General features: G+C 32.8%; 1 protein-coding gene across 7 annotated transcripts in view; it reads left to right on the top strand.

Annotated features, from left to right (window-relative positions):
* Positions 1-20,034, top strand: part of LOC146534291 (FERM, ARHGEF and pleckstrin domain-containing protein 1-like) — a 60,889-nt gene that overhangs the window by 12,069 nt on the left and 28,786 nt on the right. For all 7 annotated transcript variants that reach the window (XM_085192730.1, XM_085192727.1, XM_085192731.1 and 4 more), the window contains exons 4-10: positions 9,652-9,756; positions 11,521-11,743; positions 16,300-16,423; positions 16,752-16,816; positions 17,329-17,507; positions 18,108-18,268; positions 18,765-18,839. In XM_085192730.1, the coding sequence (XP_085048856.1) occupies positions 9,652-9,756; positions 11,521-11,743; positions 16,300-16,423; positions 16,752-16,816; positions 17,329-17,507; positions 18,108-18,268; positions 18,765-18,839 (932 nt within the window). The remainder of the gene's footprint in view (positions 1-9,651; positions 9,757-11,520; positions 11,744-16,299; positions 16,424-16,751; positions 16,817-17,328; positions 17,508-18,107; positions 18,269-18,764; positions 18,840-20,034) is intronic.

The following is a 20,034-nucleotide window of genomic DNA, read 5'->3' as shown; positions in this document are numbered from 1 at the left end:
GGTTCGAGTTGGTAAATATAATGTCAAGTTAAATTCAGTGAAACCACATGAAATTCCAGTTTTATAAGTTTGTTATATATTTTATTTCGATCTGTTTTCTATTAAGTTTTGAATTTTAGCAGAGGTTGTTTATTTTGTTGTTCTATCGTAGTTCTAATTGGATTTTTATTGCAAAATAAATTACTTTGTCGAATTTCGAATTCCACTAGAGAAATTTATAATGTGATTGATTCCCTTATCTGGTTAAACAGAGCTTGCCTGTTGGTCTTTAACAAATGTCCAAATTCCATATTTAGTAGTTATTCTGTAGCTAAAAAATGGTATAAGGTCATCAAAATAAAAATAATTTCTAATATAAATGTTTAAGTGAGTGATTATAGAACCTACATTCTTATAGTCACATCTTTATAGTTTCTACATTTCATTAAAAAAAAATATTTTTGCTCAGAATTTAATTACGACCGCAAAAATTCAATTTCTTATAAGTACAATAGATCTCATTCATCTCTTCGTTTTCAAGGAAAGTTGAAAACTCCTTTTTGTAATCTTCTCTTGTTAAATGGCCCGTCTTATCTACTCACTGGTGGACACACCGCGTCGTAGATCTACTAATTATTTACATTTTGCGACAAAGGCATTTTAGACAAAATTACTTTTTTTTATTCTATGAAACATAATAATTCATTAATGAGCTGTTCTTTTCTCCGTTTTCGTCAGAGACATAGCGAAAAGACCTTCCAGTATTATAAATATGAACTTCTCTCTCTTCTCTCTCTAGAATTCGAACTCACACCATAAAACCTACATGGTGAAACATGTACAAACAACTAAAGCAGTAAATCCGATCTTAGGTTGGAGATCTACGTATCAATAGATTTTATGTACTGAAGAGTGCACATTATATGGACATCTTGGATCGAAGTATGTCATTGATAGTCGTTATGGGCCATTCAATGTAGCTGGAGTCTTAGAGAAAATGTCAATCGATGCTTGTAATTTTTTTTCAACCAAGACATTTTTATATATGCCAAAGTTTAGCACACGGCATATGTATATCGGCTTTTGATTTAGCTTAAAACATTGTCTAAAATTATTCGGAGCTAAACCGGGCAGAGGGGAGCCGGGAATCTAGACACATCCATTTCCAATGTTCTGCCGAATTCTGGAGATATTGTGACACCAGGGCAAACAAATGAAAATATACAATTTTTCGTTTCCTCTAGTGGGAATCGAACCGATAACCAGTCAGTCATGGTTATAATACGTTAGTGTCCCAGAGCCACGACTAGCTTTAATTTATGCAAACAAATATCGATTTTAACCTATAAATTAAGAGGTAAAAGCAAAAATAGGTTCGTGTTAAGAGGTCGACATCGCTAGTCCATTAGTATATGAGAGTATTGGAGCTGACGGTCTCGTTTCAAAAGTATCTTTCATTTCTTCTACATTCCACGTGCACGGGGCGGCTGCGGTCGGGTTTCAGTGATTATGTGTGTCGATATCTTTTTTTAGATTTATTTTTATCAGAAAATATCGATGCAAAGGTAGTGCAGGTGGAAAGCTAAGACGCCTTTCATATATTTGTAGTGACAATTACGAAATTACATTTGGAGGATTTTTTTGTATTTTAAATATTTTTAATTAATCGGTAGGTTTGGACATAATAAGTGATATTTAGCCTCGCTATCAGAATGAAAAATTAAGAGATTTTTCAATAATTTATTCGTAGATGATAAAGTTTTTGAAATATTACTAAAATGTTTTTTTATTCATGTTGGTTAACTATATACAAAATCTATGTAAATTTATTAAAATAAAAAAAAAACGTAATGAGATCCTTTCGACGTACATATACGAAGAAAAAAATAGATGAAAAATCATTCATTTTCTCCGGAAAATAAGAAAATACCGAGTCTAGCCTTTGTTTAGGTGTCAAATCTCCTAACACCGATATGGAGCACTATGTGGGTTTATATACTTTTTGTGTTCATACTTACTACTACTACATATATAGTGAAGTACGCATTCGAGATGTATGTATGTCGGACTAAAATGGGGCGAAGCTTTTAACCCTAGAAGGACTCGTACACGAGGTGCCGTTCCGCGCTCCCAAATCATTGACGTGTTGGCGTTGATAGATATTTTTGTTAGTAGGAGATTTCGTTAGATTGTTTGATATTTTTTTATTTGTTTGTATATTGGTGGTACAGGTGTATAACGGGTGTTTTTTTGCCATTTGTCTTTGTATATAAATAGATATGAGTTCATTTGATATGTTATACATTTTTGACTTGTATGTATAATCTCATAATATAAAATAAATAAAGGGGATAAAGCGTTGAGCTAAAACATGATATTATAACAATTTATAAATTTAAGTTCGTATTAAAAAATATAAGCAGTAATATTGTACGTAGCTTAGTTAGTGGGTGGGTAATACCCAGTTAGAAATGTTTATCATTTTGAGAACAATTCAGTATGAAATGTTAACACATTCTAGTATTTATTTTGAGCTTTAAACATTTTTAGTATTATTATAATACGCTAAAATGTTTGGCGTAGCTTAATATGAATTAGGCTGTGAGTAAATATTATGATTACGATAGCGTTGTGGGCGAGTGAGGTAAACACCTAACTGATGTCATGGACGCTATTTATCTCGCTAAATAAACTATAATGTCGTCTTGAATGGGTCCCCAGATGGAGGTAAACAGGTTCACCGGAGGTACCCAGGAGGTATTTTATTTAGGTTTATAGTAAATTTCGGAGAAAATTTATGAGTGCAACCGTTTTCTCGTCTCCAAGCAATATTTGTAACTAAATTCTCATTAAAGAGTAATTTTGTCATTGCTGTTAAGAAATAGAATTGTCGGAATAATTTAATCAAATAATATTAGTGTTACGAAATTAGTGTTATGTTTAAGTAAGTTAGTTTTGGTTTATGCTAGTATAATTAATTTATGTAAACTTCCATATTTTAGCGCGCAAGGAGTTTCATGATCTAGTGTTTCCTTCACGAACTGCAATAGATTATTAGCCCTATTAGCTTAATATTAAGAAATAGGTATCTCAAATTGTTTTTCTCTCTATCTGGATAGTACTTCCATAAAGATAGGAAACATTGTGTTGTTATTATGTTATGTTGCTCAACTTATAGAAGAAGCCAGTCGTAGAGAAGGGTGTGACTATAAATACGACAGATTGTGGGTTCGACTTTCATTTCTTCGCTCTGGTGTTGAGGCAAAGCGTGGTGTTGAGTTACGTCACTTAATGGACAGTGCCTCCAAAATTCGGCGGAAAATGCGAATCGGAGTGTCTTTACACTAAGCACCCTCTGCCTACCCTGCTATAAGCGGGGCCGTGAAGCTGAAAAGAAAAGAAATATTACGCAATATGCCTTATGAGGGGGTCTCTAGAATAATAGGCGTCGCCGAAAAGTTGTTACAAATTTAATACTCTTGAAAGCTTATTCGTGTCTCAGAAATGCTTAAATTCAAGGTGTGAAATTTTAAAACGGTTTCAAACTCCACCCTCCATGAAACACCAATCAGTCAGACATTTAATATTCATAGAAGCAATTCAATTAGCATCGTGCCTCAAAATTGTCAAACAAAAACGTTTTGTAGGGGAAGCTGAACATAATGGCATGGTGACGGTGCCAAGGAGTGTCGTAACTCGTGTTTAATATTCAACCAGGTTTATGCTGTTGTGCTGGCCATAGTTAGTTATGGGCCTGGAACGGAGTCAGAAGACCTTTAATGTATGTACAGGATGGATCCTCGACACTGGAGTAGCGTACAATGTATGGTAGTAAAATATAAGTTAGATTTAGGTTAATATGATGTTTTTTTTTTAATTTGATATCTAGTACAGATTTTTAGTTTATACTACACTAGCGACCCGCTATAACTTTTTTTTATAAACCGAAATTTGAAATAATGACTAAATATTAAATGAAATTTTTGATCAGCCATCATATATTTAAATTGATTAAATAAAATTTATTGTGTAGATATTCTATTCAGTGTTATCTATATATATAAAAGGACTTGTCCTCACTGACTGAGGTAAGACGCGCGCACAGCCGTAACCGCTGTGCGTAGAAACGTGAAATTTGGACAAAAGTTTACTTTCGTAATCTGGACATCCACTAAGAAGGGATTTTGAAAAATTTTAACCCTAAAGGGCTGAAATAGGGGTTCAAAGTTTGTATGGAAAAAAAATTAAATCGGCACCGATTTTTATAAAATTTGAAATTTAGATTTTTAAAAGAATTTAATTGAACACGTATTTCATCGTTTTCTAGAATTCTTCCCCTAAGGGTGCAAATAAGGGGTTGAAAGTTTGTATGGAAAAATCTTTAAATCGCCACCGATTTTTATAAAATTTGAAATTTAGACTCTTAAAAATATTTCATTGAACACATGTTTCATGGGTTATTAGAATTCACCCCTAAATACGCAAGCGAAGCTGCGCGCGTCCGCTAGTTATATATAAAAATAATGATAGCTAGATTTATAAGTTTCGAAAATAGTTTAGGTATACTAATAAAAGTTTAAATTATAAAAAAAAATCCCCTTTTTTTATAATTTAAATTTTGCTAAGCGTTTTTATTAAATAACGAGTAATGCTTTAAATTATGTTAGAAACCAGTTAAGAACGTCTGGAATAATTTGTTTTGCTTTCTTGATTTCTTAATTTGGCGAAGCAGGAACCAACGTTATTTTGTAATGCTACTTATTAATGCAAATAATATATTTAGGTAATATTTTGCTTAATTAAAAGAAATATTAAAGTCAATTATTTTCGCTATACATTGCAAACAATCTTCACTAACCTTTTACGTTATGCTAGTTGATATTATAAAATACAAAAATATTCCTAATGACATAGACTTTTGTAAGCATTTTTTAATCATCAAATTTTACTTCAAGCCTAAATGGCGGTTCTGCTGACAAGAGCCGGCGTAAGTACGGTTTTTTAGATTCACGCTATATATATTTAAATCCAATCAATAAGAACCTCTTACATTACAGTTAGTGCTTAACTGCGTCATATTGATGTCGTTAAAATTAAAAATTGCTCGGTAATTATATGCTATCCTGACATTTGTTTAAAAATATAAAGTTTACTCGTTAACGGGATTTATTTAAATAGATCTACATATTAATAGAACCTTATGTCAGACACAAGTAAATTAAAATTGTAAAGGATAGTTATTAAAATATTAAGAAAATATCCTGTATCAGATCTTTCTCGATGTGATAGTAAATGTGTGACATTAGATTTTACAATTCCACTGTGGAAATTAGATAACAGCCTTAAAATTCACCATAATATAGCTTTTTCCTTATAAATGATAATTTTCATTAGTATAATTAATTATAATTAATAATAGTTTTATAATAAATATACATATTACATAGAAATAGTATAAAGTTAGCTCATTCCGCAATGCAGCTGAAGTGTTTAAAGTGGGCAGTGGAAATCGGACAGTCGATATACCAGTAAGGGCACTTAAATGTTTCGAGAGGAAGGAACAGTTGAGAATTTTAATCAGCTTAATTTATGACTGCTTCGTACAATGCTGCAAATTTTTTTATGTAGGTACTTATGGAATGGAAATATTTTATTAGAAATACCTATATACTGGTATATCAACTATTTTGTCTGTACAACCAAAAATTGGGAGTTTAAAATGTAAAATGGATGCCTTTTTGCTGACAATATTAAAAATAATATGTAAAATGTTTGTTTATGTTCCATTTTTTTATTGCAGGAAACAAAAGATTGACAATATTAAATTAAATATTAAAATGTGTTTTTGTTTGACTTCTAATGTTTGAAGGATTGCCATCTCAGATATTGTCTCATAGAAAATAAATAGAAGTATTCAGATGTACAGAGGAACGGATGATTATAAATAAAAATTATGATTTCGTGATACTAATAAAATAAATAGTTTTTATATTTTTTTTATTATCCTAATAAAAGCTCGTCCACTAACAACTGCCTGCAATATTGAAACAAACAATATCTCTGCAAAGATTGATCCGGCGCGAGCAGACTATTGGAAAAACCGTTGCGTCTGCACCACCCCCTTATCAGGCTAAGCTGGCGGTCGGCCAGAAGTTATCAAGAAAAAGGCTTAGTCGGCAGTTTTGATTGCCTCTATGGCTCTCTCTCTTGTGCCCTCCGCCGTGTCACTCGGTCAACTTTGTGGGCTGCATTTTGGGCGACTTTATTAGTATTGTCTTTCTTTAATTGAATTTATTATTCTTATGCTCTAAATCCTTTTCTGGGTTTTATGTTTCATACAATTTGTTTATTTTATTTTTAAATCAATGTGGAAGTTTGGTAATAAATTTATCGAAATGTTAATAGTCTTATAAACTATAGTAGGTAGTTTGATTTTTTTAAATATCAATATACCTACATATTTAACTATGTAGATACAATATATTAAAGGTTTTGTCCGATATTTCATGGCATAGAATTAGAATCATTACTGAGTGTAGAATCTATCGGCTTAAACAGATTAATCCTGACTTTAAATCCGTTTCAGACCTTTCAGACCTTTAACATTGATTCCTAATCCTAGTTTCGGCAGAGTTAGGTAATTATTCTAACTATGTGCTCTTCAGTATTCAAGGTACAACGTTCTATTTCTGCACCGAGTGATGCTACTTTAAATTGGAAAATAGGACGTATAACTATAACTATTTTTTGCTTGCAAAAATGCTCTCATGCGTATAACATATCAAAGACGTAACTATTTCATATTTAAATATAGATAGTGGGGAAAAAAATCTAGAGGAGTGCACCCTCGTTATCGCGTTAATAATTTTTCTCGACACTGGGGTTGTAAAATGGAAGCGATAGAATCTATTTAAGGAGTAGTTCGCCTTGGTCGAGTGTCACCTTTTTGACGTCAAAGAGAAGCCTCTCCACAAATAACCCCGGGGTTAAAATAAACCGGGGCGGCCTAATTGCTTACCATTACTTAATTCAGCTTTAATGTTCTAAAAAGTGACCGCAAGTTTACATCAAAATGTGAGCTTGCAGTTTTTGTGTAGATTTTGAAAATGTGCCCATAGTTAATTGCTTTGCTTAAGCGAATCTCGTTGGCAGATTTCTGTCTATGGCAGAGACTCGTCGCAGTCTTGGCAGAGTCGCTTTTTTTTTAAAATATGTACCGTCAAATATGTTGTTTTATTAGTGTTAAGAAAATGACATACCCATATTATTTTATTATTTATCTGTGTCAATCTTTTTTTTTTTAATTTTCATCCGCGCTACAAGCTATTAAATGCTGCCGAATTGCTTATTTAGGTTAAGTATTTTCGCGAATGGAATACAAGAGTTATAATGCTGAATGATACACCTTATTTACTTTGAAATAATATTAGAGTTCAAAATATAGCAATTATATACTTAAAAAAATATATGTATTTATCGTTTGATTATATATGTTTTGTCGTTTGATTATTCGTTATATTAAAGTCTAATTGACACTTTTTAATGGAAATTGAACGCTTGTGCTCCTGTGCTACGGTTGGCCTCAGTCGTCTTGTTGACATTATAGGTGATACTTAGATACAGTCAATCAAGAGACATCATGAGTAATTTTGTATCATCTTGTAGCATCTGAAGGAGAAGACTATGAATACGATATAACACGAGTCTTCCTTTCACCAATTTACCTTTAACGACTTTATTTATATGACGCGTCCCCTCGTGAACGCTCCACCGGTCATTTGGTCGCTCGTTATCGATACGAATGCAGTGTTAATATTGTAGATACAGGCAGGATTAGCTCAGCGACGTAATCGAATTTGAGCGGAAATTATTCGATTAAGTAACTAACGAAGTAATCGATTCAGGACGCCTGATTGCGTTATATGAAGATGAATCCGCTACATTATTAATTAATTTAATAAAGAAAAAATCAGGTTAAGTGCGAGTCGGACTCGCCTACCGAGGGTTCCGTATCAGTGGGAAATACAACTTATAAAAGTTAATATTAATAAACTTAAGTTTGAACATGCAGTCAATATGTTTGAAATGAACTACACATAAATTTGCATAATAAATTTGCAATGATTTTTTTTCTGTGATATACCTATATTTTTTTATTTTCCGATTTTTTTCTTTATTTGTATTGTAAGTTCTCACTCCGTGCCAAATTTCATAACTATGTCCGCAGAAAGCACCCCATAGGTTTTGATCGCGATCGCTCCGCGATCTCGAGAAAATGATCTTGACAGACGGACTACAAAGTGATCCTATGAAGGTGCTGTTTTAAACTTTAGAGGTGTGGACCCCTAAAAATGGATAAGTGCCCTATATGGTGCTATAAGCTCTTTAATATATTTTCCTGCAGAAAATGCGATTAATTAATTCTGACCTTCTGTATATTTTATATTCGTAATTCCTGTAATTGTATCCCCTGTGATAAAGGCAGGCTGAAATTTAGCAATAAAGTACTGAAAGTAATATGAAATTCCGATCTAGCTTGTAGACGGTCGCGTCATACCCAGTAAAGGATAACAATTTGTTCTAAAGGACGTATAAAGACAATGTCACCCGGGAACCTAATATGTAATTGATGAGTTATGTCGCAAAGAGATGACAAGGAGAATTAATATTGACTGTAGGTGTGTATATAGAGGCTATTGTGTCGCAGTGGGACTGTGAACATGATGGTTATAGATTTGAACCCGACTCGGGGAAATGATTGTAAAAATGCAAGAAAATCACGAAATGTACAGTGCGTCATGTGCGTCTAGAATCTACTCTACTCAAATTTTTCTTCGTCTTCACAGTGTATGTCTTCCACCAAAGTAATGACTTTGTCGCTGATAGCGTTAGCTTTTGTAGAAGTGATTCGCGTGTAAGTTTCGTCATGTTCTAATAACGTATCTGGAGAGAGAGAGAAGAGCGACACTTGCTTCTATACAACCTATAATCTATAACCTATGCATAATCCCGCCCGAATCAATATCGAGGCAGCTGCTTTGAATATTATGTTTCAATTTGGATTTTTCTCTACTAAGTACTCTTGATGAATGTGTACAGATATTCTATAATAGAGAAGGTCAAGTATTTATTTATAGTTCTGTTATTGTTTTTAAATGACGATTGTTAATTAGTATGCTATTGTTTTCGTTCGATAAATATATTTCTATTATTCGTATATATTTTTGTGATATAAAATGAAAGCTAATTATTATTGGTTAGAGCTATAATATGAACTAAGTAAGGGGTTTTTAAGTATGGCCAATAAAAAAAAAGTTTTATAAGAAATATTATCATATCTTATATATAATAAAACAAGTTTTAATTTAAAATGAGATAACCGATACATAAATAATAAAACGCCGAGGATGGCATACTAATTGCAGGATTGTAGGTTAACGGGAATTACAACTTACGAAAGTTGACCAAAGCTTGCGGGCGTAATCATTTTTTAGGAAATTAACTATTATTATAAGTTTGTAATATAAATGTACATTTCCATATTTTTGATTTACTTCTTCAATGATTGCGTTAATTTATAAGCTTAATTTTTTTTATTCTCCAGGCTCCAGCAAAGGCAATATTTTCGTAATATTTTCGAAGTGAACTAATAAGATTTATGTTTTGTTTTAGTCCAAGGCACTGGGGCGTGTGCTGTTTGACCAAGTCTGTAGGCAGTTGCATCTTCTAGAAGCCGATTACTTCGGACTTGAATATCAGGATGCCAATGGAACTAAGGTAAATTCATTTATTTCATAACATATAGGTATAATGGTTAACAAATGATAATTCATTAGAGCGTTTTTAACATCGTAAAGTCTTTTGTTTTATCCCTTGACGCTGTATCCACATAGCATGGTTGGCAGATGGAACCTGGAAACCTATTGTTAAGACAGTCCGTTCCCATTAAGACAATTTCGTTACCTACTTTTTTGCCTTGTTACCAGAGCGCGGAAATGAAATTATCAAATGTTTATGTAGAAAATCTTATATTTATACTTTAGCTTTTATACTTTATCTAATACTAGCGACCCTCTTGCGGCTTCGCCCGCTTTAACTACTGGATTATTCATGTAATGTATGTTTGAAAAGCACATAAGATAATGTGAAAATTAATTAAACCCTAATGCAACCCGCATTTTTGTAGTTTCAATGAGGATTTTCCAATTGTTTTACACAGCAAGGATTTTTTAGTAGGTACCGTAATTTTAAATCTGCGCTATTAATCTTTTCAAGAACTTATTAAAATATATTTAAATGATTATTTTTAGATAGTTAAATGACTATTTTTAAACGGAAGAAATTATAAATAAAAATCTACCTACTAATAACTACAACAAAAAATGAGAAACCAAATATATCGCGCTTAAATAATACTTTCAACTCCAATTATCCAATACGTGCAAACGCATCTAAGTAAATATTCGTTGCTATAAAGGCAGCCGGGTTTTTTTTTATCGAGCTTGTGGTTAATGCTGAAGGGGGTATTCTGTCCCTGATGAACAGCAAGCACGACGTGGCTGCCTGTGAGGAAAATTAAATAGAATGCATGGGTCGAGAATCGAACCCGGGCCGCCCGCATGGCAGGCGAGCATTCTACCACTGAACCACCGATGCGTGTAAGGCAGGCGGGCGCGGCGGACGCTTGGCGAGTGGCGAGCCGTTTCGCAGCAAGGATTTTTTGATATTGTAACAACTTCTAAAGTACTTATTAAAATGAAAAACAGTAAAATACAGTTTTGGTCTACATTAAATGGCCAACGTAACTAATGTACTTATTTATATGCTGAGAGTAAGAGATAAGTGAAACTTGAGTAACATACAGCTGATGTGTCAACGGCGAGATGTGTCAACAATTAAATGCGTTTTTCTGTAAAACTATTCGCAATTTCGAAATATTGTAAAAAGCAAATTTTATCCTCGTTTAACGTAGAAAATTAATAAAGTATTTTAAAGGATAAGGATTAATACCATTATGGAAAAATATCCCTCACAATAAAAAATATATTGAAATTATTATTTTTAGACAGAAAAATGATCACTACGCGTTATTCTTAGAAGATACTCTCGCGGACTTTTTTGTAGATCTTATTAAGAGGAACAATACTCCAGTACATTTTTTTCATGTAGTACTTACCATTAGAGCAGCGCATGCGCGAAAGTGTCTCAACGGGTAGGACACATTTATCGTATTTATGTTAATTTACATAAGAATGTCCAAATAATAAACTATATATAAACCTTCTACGAAAAACACTCGACTTAATGGTGAAGACCGCATCAAAATCCGTTGGGTGGTTTAGAAGAAGATGAGTTAGAAACAACAGACAGACACGAAAAGCGACTTTGTTTTATAAGATATAGGATAATCCTATATCTCTATTCGAAATGCAGTGGGTATATGGCAGGATATAAGCCATAAAAAAAATATACGTGCGTTTATTAATACTGTATATTTTTAGTATTATTTTATTATTATACTATGATCCACTTCCCCCATAGTATTGGCTGGACGTGGAGAAGCCGATGTGCAGGCAGCTCGGCCTGTCTATGCTGGAACCCACCTTGAGGTTCTGCGTGAAGTTCTACACCCCTGACCCGGCGCGCCTCGAGGAGGAGTTCACCAGGTACCTGTTCTGCCTGCAAGTGAAGAGAGACTTGGCGCAGGGATGTATACAATGCAACGAGAACACGGCCGCTCTGATGGCCAGTTATATTGTGCAAGGTGAGGTGGTTTTTGTTTGTTTTTGTAGCATTTTTTTCATATAAAATTAGATAAGTATTTCTCATTTTGTTTTGATGTTTCTTTTTTGCTTATTAATATTTTAGTATAAACAGTTGTTCCATTAATAAAAAAAATCTAAATCAAGACTAAGAGTATGTTAAGTATTTACCATATAACTGCAATGATTTAAAAGTACATACAACCAAAAATGCGGAAAACATCAAGTAGCGTATATATATATTTTTCCTTTTTTAAATAAACGTTGGAAATCTACACCGAGATAGAAGTTTGTACACACCAATTACATATCCGTTCTAAGTTTAGACGCTGTAGTTGAACTTTGCGAATTAAAAAGAAAATAAACCAGTAAGAGGCGAAGTTGTGAAGAACTTGATTGTACATGTGATGGTTTTGAGTTTGATTTCCGGTAACAGAAATTGATACATTAAAAACAATCAGCTTTCTCGGTCTGATAAGATAAAGGACAATATTCTGCTGCCCAATGATTTTTTTTTATTAAGTTTAGCTTCACGCTGTATCCCACATAAGGCAGGGTAGGCAGAGGGAACCTAGTGTTACCCTTTTCCGTCAAATTTTCAAGACATTGCGTGTTGTGTGGCGGAGATTAACTCCGCGCTCTGTCACCAGAGCAAATGAAAGTATTCAAAAACAAGTTGAAATCATTCAACACGTCATTACGTTTCGCCATTAATATGTACTTTATTGTATGAAAAATAAAAAAAAACACAAGCAGCAGTTATTTTAGCACAATATACCTGTTACTCCGCCATATTCTAAGAATGGCTGCGCTAGAAACAGTTTACAAAAGCAAAAAAGTATTCATATGGGATTTTAGCCGAGGGTAAGCTATTATGCGGATAAATTGAATGCGTAGACGCTATTTTAGTGCTTATATAGGGTGTATTACAATAGAGGTCGTTTGTTGTCCCACACTACATAGTTGAACAGTCCGCCAACTTAAACAAGCCATCTTGAACTTTTCTTATAAACAAACTTTGGTTATAGTTAAACTTGTTGTTTTGCTTGTATTCTAAACGCTATCCCTAACTTCGTCCTTTAGGTTAATGATTGTCTTTTTGTTATTGAAGTAATGGTTGTTACGGGTTTTTTTTTTTTTTTTTTTTTTTTTTTTTTTTCATTTATTTATGTACCACATAAGAAAGAAAGTATAGAAAACTTATAACAATAGAAAAAATGTGTACAATGGATAACTTATCTCTAATAGAGATCTCTACCAGAAACCCTTGAATGTAGGAGATGTTAAAAGAAATGATTCGGGTGCGGTATTTTAATATTATGTTAATAATAATAATAATAAACCAAAAATAAAAATTTATATTGGTGTCTAACTAGTAACTAGTTAGGATTTTTAAGTATATTTTTATGGGTAAATTGAAATTTTTTCTCATAAAAATTTTCGTAGTAAAGCAATGAAGAAGTGTGTGTAATAGAAATATTTGTTTATTTTGATATCGTTGGGAATGCTAGTGTTTCTCTATAATAAAACACATAATATGTTTTGAAGTCAGGCGCGTGCAAGAGGGTTCGATTCCCACCAGAGGAAATTATTTTTTTAATATTCCTTGCTGGTAACGCTCCTTTGGTATCGAGGTAAACGCGGCGTTGAGTTTCGCTATTCAACACGTAATGCCGGCGGAAAATTCAGAAAGGAAGTGTGTTTTAACACTAGGTTTCCAGTTTTCCTCTGTTTACCCTGCAATGTGCGGTATAGAGCGTAAAGATGAATAAACATGTATATACCCTTTTAATTCAAGGGTGCATAGAGAAACACGTGAAAATAATAAAATATATATATTTGAAAATAGCAGTAGATGGAACTATAATTATTTGGATGGAACTATACTAATTATTCCATGTCATTCAATTGACTATGCTCAACTACACATTAGAATAGGGCAATTGAAGGGATACATGCACGATTCGTTACATTGTTGGCCCCCAACTAGGCGACACTACGTATTGATTGATGAATCCGTTTTGAATTTTATTATAACTAGCGACTTGGAACTCAAAGCGAGGTGCCTCTAGAATTCAGTGGAAAGTGGAGAATGGAGTGTCTTAACACTAGGTAATAAACTAGTAACATTTATATTATTAATCAATTTTTCCCTGTAAAATTAAATCCATAATTCATAATAATCCGGAGGTAAATTTGTTTCTTAAATCCCTACAAATATCAATGTAACATTGTTCAAGTTTCAGTTTCAAGGACAGCTCGTAAAATCGAGACCCTGTTAAAATTTAATCAAATTATTCAAACAATCATTTAAAAACTTCAGCCTAACCTTCTATTTTGTTAGACTAGTAGAATTTTAATAGAATTTTTTGAGCGTTTAAACAAATTTTGCGCATTTTATAAAAACATCTATTGTAATCTGATGGGTTATATGCATTTTTTATGGATTTGGAAAAACAAAAGAATTCGGTGGAAAGTGGGGAAGTAACTGAATAGAGAGTGGAGTGTTCTAACACTAGGGACCCTGATTCCCTTGCCAACCCACGCACCCATGTTCTGGACGTAAAGCTAAGAAAAGAAAAACATTTTGCATTTCGTAAGACACAAGGTCACAGAAGGTCACAAATAAAACAACGATCCTCTAATGTCTCCCGTCGTCCTCAGGAAGTTGTAAATCGTGGCCAGGATTTGAGGTCGCATCAACCAGTAATGATGTCGCGTGATGCTCATTGGCTAACGCGGCCAATTTGTGCTATAAGAGTGCGTTCTTGTTGTGTTTTTTTTTGTTTCTCATTTTCTGGTCTTTTGTTGCTATTCTGGTATGAAACTAATCTAGGGAATCTAGAAATACTCTGGGTTCCATGAAATCCAATGAAACAAATCAGGCTTTATTATGCATAATTATTTTTTATTAGTATAACTGATAAGCAAACAATGAATTATTATTTTAGAATTATGCCTATTTTCGCGTTTTATGTTTTATAGAGGAAATATACAAATATTGACTACCAAATATGGTTGAAATTCAATGTAAATTTATAAATTCTCATGTAATTTCAAATAAGCATAACAATAATGCGTCATAGCTTTTTCACTGAAAATAACAAGAGAAACAGGAAAATATATTCACAAAATGTTCAAAATATACAACGGGTAAATCGTATTGTATAGGTGATAGTGTCCATATTTGTGATCATATGATTTACAAGGGTGTGATGATTGTAAACGCGATAGTTGTGGGTTCTATTTCCATTCGGGTGATTGAAATATTTAATATTTTCATTACCTCGCTCTGGTAACACGCAATACCTCGAGAATTTAGAGAAAGTTTGGAGGGAACGTAGCGTCTCAACACTAGTATCCCAGATTCCCTGCGGTCCTAGGTACGGCGTGAAGCTAAAAAAATAATAATAAATAAATCATAAAATCGCATTCTACCGGCCTTTAGCGGCGGTCATCAATTATGCAGATTGCGATCGCTCGACGTTCCTGGGACAATGCTCCATTAGATCTATTTAAAGGAAATGCTTTTCAACGGGAAAAATGTTGGCTTTTCACGTTTCAATTCAATGTTATATTATTAATTATAACTAACTGGTTATGATAGGAAAATAATTTTATACACAGTTTAACCTTTTATGCATCGGTTATTAAAATATAAGAAGACTAGCGGGCGCGCGCAGCTTCGCTTGCGTATTTAGGGGTGAATTCTAATATACCATGAAACATGTGTTCAATTAAATACTTTTAATAGTCTGAATTTCAAATTTTATAAAAATTGGTCCCGATTTAAAAAAAAATCTATACATACTTTCAACCCCTTATTTGCACCCTTAGGGGAAGAATTCTAGAAAACCATGAAACATGTGTTCAATTAAATACTTTTAAGAGTCTGAATTTCAAATTTTATAAGAATCGGTGCCGATTTAATTTTTTTTCCATACAAACTTTCAACCCCTATCTCACCCCTTTAGGGTTAAAATTTTACAAAATCCCTTCTTAGTGGATGTCCAGATTACGAAAGTAAACATCTGTCCAAGTTTCACGTTTCTACGCACAGCGGTTACGGCTGTGCGCGCGTCTTACCTCAGTCAGTGAGGACAAGTCCTTTTATATATATAGATTTTTCCACGTGAATAAATATTTTGTGGATGTAGTGATATAATGATGTTAAATATATTTTAATAATCCTGGTCTGATATTTAAGCCATTTAGTTTCCTCTCTAAGTTTAAGTATTTGGATATCGATATGATTTATTATGAAGTTCCCTTATCCTATAAAAATATATATGAAAATAAAGATATTCGTTTTAAAAAAAGATATTCGTATTCCAATTTATCATAAGTATTTGGATGATTGAATTTTCCGTAACAGTTACATAATGCTTGTTTGTATATAAGAAACATTGTTCAGCTCTTGACAAGACAATAGCTTTACCAAGAGCACTTACATTTGATAGCTAGCGGTGTCTTGCTGAATGTAAATTATGAAAAATCATTTCAATTCTTCTCAATCTTCTTCAATTTATCGACTTCATTAATATATTTTCTATTTTAGCGGAATGTGGAGATTTCGTACCGGAAGACTACCCCGACCACAGCTACCTCAGCGGGTACAAGTTCTTCCCAGGTCAAGATTACGAGTCAGAGCGGCGGATCATGGAAAACCATAAAAAGCACATGTATGTTTTATTATTTTTATATGTCAATTGTATTTAGGGTTACATTTTTTTTCTTTTTTATAATAGTGAACTTTATCAATTTTCTTCTTTAATTTTAAAATACTTAAAATAGATATTACATACACTTATTAACGATGAGAGAATATAAGATATTTATGAGACATTTCTTTCAAATATAAGATTTAAAGATTTTATGAAAATATTCAATGTGTGTAGGATGATGTAAGAAAACAAATTTTGTAAACTACAACATCCACGAGGGTTCCAAGGGGTGAATGTGGAATTATGAATTTTACAATATGATAATTTAATGTAAATCTGTCTTCAGCGGCCAGAGCCCGGCGGAGGCTGATCTGAATTTGTTAGAGACGGCGCGGAGATGCGAGCTATATGGTAATTTTGCTATTATATAATTATGTATGTACCTAGTTGTGCCTAGTTATTTGTAATACTCGACGTTTTAGATATACACTAAATAGTTATACAATAAAATGGATTTAAACTATAAATAAATCTATATGTTTAGAGTTTTTCTGTTTAATTTGTGTCACACATAATAAATATTTAAATATAAAATTGTTGTCTGAAATATTAAATTTTTATAATAAAAAAATATCACAGTAATGATGCCCAATTATTAAAAATAAGATCGTTATAAGCGATCACTGATTTATTGTTATTAAACCTCTAATATTTAATCTTATATAAGCAAGATAAATAAGCAATTAAAGAGTTCATATCAATTTGACTAAAACATTAATTAAAAAAAAACCTTAATTACCTAATCATATTACTTACTATTAAGATAAAATATTTTTTTTCAAAATGATTATAATTTGTAACTCTCTTGGAACATTTTTGAGATATTGAGCATATTCAAAAACGAACATAAAAACATATTCCAGGTATAAAAATGCACGCGGCGAAGGACCACGAGGGTGTACCATTAAACTTAGCAGTAGCGCACATGGGCATTGCCGTGTTCCAGCATTTCACCAAGATAAACACGTTCAGCTGGGCGAAGATTAGGAAGATATCGTTTAAAAGGAAAAAGTTTCTGATTAAACTGCATCCTGAGGGATATGTGAGTGTTTTGAGCATTCTTTATTGAAAACAAACTGAAAAACAAGCTTGTCTTAAATTTAAACTAATTTTTGCTTCACGCTTCATAAAGAAAATCTAGTGTTGAGCAGTCTAGCATTCTGGTTTCTATTTTATTTTTGAAACAGCATATTAATGGCGAAACTCATCGCCGCAATTTGTTCACCACATAGTGAATAAATGTAAATAATTATAATATAATTATTCTCTCGAATGAGGCAACGTGACAAGTCGGCCTCTTAAATTAAAATATTGTGCCATATTTCTACTAACGATCAGTATAGCCATTAGTTGAAATATAAATTAAAAACTCTAAGTGTCGATATAACGAGAATAGTTTAATTCTTTATTTTAATTTAAAATTATTCTGTGGGTCAATGTCTGAATGTAAGGCGGCGCGATGATAGTGTGTTCGATTCCCATTTTAGGAAATTAATGATATTTTCGCTCTGGTAACAGGCAACACGTAATGTCTGCGGAGTTGGACGGTGCGTAGATAACGGAGTGCTTTTACACCAGATCTCTTTGCCTATCCTGTGGGTCTTTACAATTTTAAGCAAAAATAAATATTTTGTTGTTACAGGGCTATCATCGAGACGTGGTAGAATTCTTCTTAGAGGGTCGCAACGAATGCAAAAACTTTTGGAAGAAATGCGTGGAGAATCACGGTTTCTTCAGGTGTTCGAGTGTGCCTCGTATTCCCAGACACAAAACACGTGTTATGTCGAGAGGATCTTCATTTAGGTATATACAATACTAGCTTTTACGTGCGACTTCGCTTGTTTGGTTGAATGAAAAAAAACCAAGGTTTAACTACGACAAAAGTATGATATTCTAAGTACGGAAGAAAACTTTGACCGCTGGCACAATAGGTTGCGATTAACGTTATAAAACCTCAATAGAAGAATGATGCCGTACAAAAATAATATTTCAATTCAAAGCAGTACTTTCTGACATTAACGCGTTCGACCAAAAAAAATTTTCAGTATTATAAGGACTTAATATGATGGTGAAATTAAGTGTATATAGGAAATACTGGGTTGAATGTGCACAATTAGAAAAGAAAAAGGAATTGTTTCATTAGATTATATTTGTTATAAGCAGTTTCAGTGTTTTTTCGTATAGCTTTCTCTAGTGTCATCAATACTGCTGTCTCGGATGTCAACCAAGATCTCCCTCTCTTACCACTTTTACAATAATTAATATAACGACAATAATAACATATTATTTTTACGTTCAGGTATAGCGGCAAAACACAGAAACAAATTGTCGAATTCGTGAGGGACAATTACGTCAAACGACAAACATTCCAAAGGTATGTCTTTATATATAAATATTTTCATATTATTGTTTTTGTTTCTGTAATAGATTTTATGAACACTTTGGTAAAGTATGAGCTGATTTGATTGCATGATTCAAAGTAAGCTTTAGCTAAAGTATAAATGCTTAAAATATGTAGATTATATAATTATAGCATTTAGTATGTGTAGTTTGATAGCTCGCAGATAGATATTTATATTTTTATGTATTTTATTTCTTACGACATAAGGGTTAAACTGGATAGGCATATTTTTTAAAATTAAAGTGTAGAAAGTGGTAATTTAGTACTGTTATTTAAAATTATATGTCTTTTAGTTTATTTATTATATATAAATATGTCCTTAAATATATAAATTTATGAATTTTAATATAGTTTGTACGAAATGTCGACTTATCAATAATATATGTATAAACAATTAATATTTATTATAATATACGTTAAAAACAAAAAGTATTATGTATATAATATATAAATAAACATAGTAAGGTAACGTAGTAATAGAGTAAATAGGGGACAATTGTCCAGTAGCTTTTGCCGGCGTCGCGACGGAACTTGCATGCGAAGTCCTCGACTATAGTACGGGGGATCAAGTATTATGTAACGCAGTTTGGAGGAAATAGGGGATGAAGGGAGAATTGGATAATGCATCAGATACATTGCGTTACAAGGACAGGGTTTGAGCAACGCGTATAATTTTTTTTTAATATTTTAAATCAAAATCTTTACCTCGTTCTTAACCGTTTTGTTTGTGTCTTAAAACACAAACTTAACATTTTCAAAACCAAGAAAATAAGAATATTATAATAAACGTGACTTAGTAAAAGTATATCACTTGGGTGGGTATATGGAAAGGGGGAATATAGATATACAATTGTTTGGGTGAAGGATCTTCAAAAATTGAGTTACGTAATACTTGACCGCCGCAGTACCGTACCGGGCAGTCGTTGACTTCCCGTCTTGTACTAAATGGTGATTAGCATTCTCGAGCATGCGCTGTACGTTGAGACTTTCGCTTCTTCCAAAAAGTTCTACAAATCAACGACAATGACTGACTATCGGTCGGAGGATGGTACATTTTATGAGTATAACCGTTAAAATACGGTCAAAATTGTGTTCAAATACGGTAAACCGGTCGTTTTGTATCGTCTCCCATACAGCGCCACGCTCGTGTTAATCGTTATCGTGACGC

Source organism: Heliconius melpomene, chromosome 11 (genome assembly GCF_056956725.1).
Source record: "Heliconius melpomene rosina isolate 202511_hmr_F chromosome 11, ASM5695672v1, whole genome shotgun sequence".
Classification (NCBI taxonomy): Eukaryota; Metazoa; Arthropoda; class Insecta; order Lepidoptera; family Nymphalidae; genus Heliconius; species Heliconius melpomene.
Note: the sequence above shows the minus strand (reverse complement) of the source record. Positions and strands in the feature narration are given on the sequence as shown.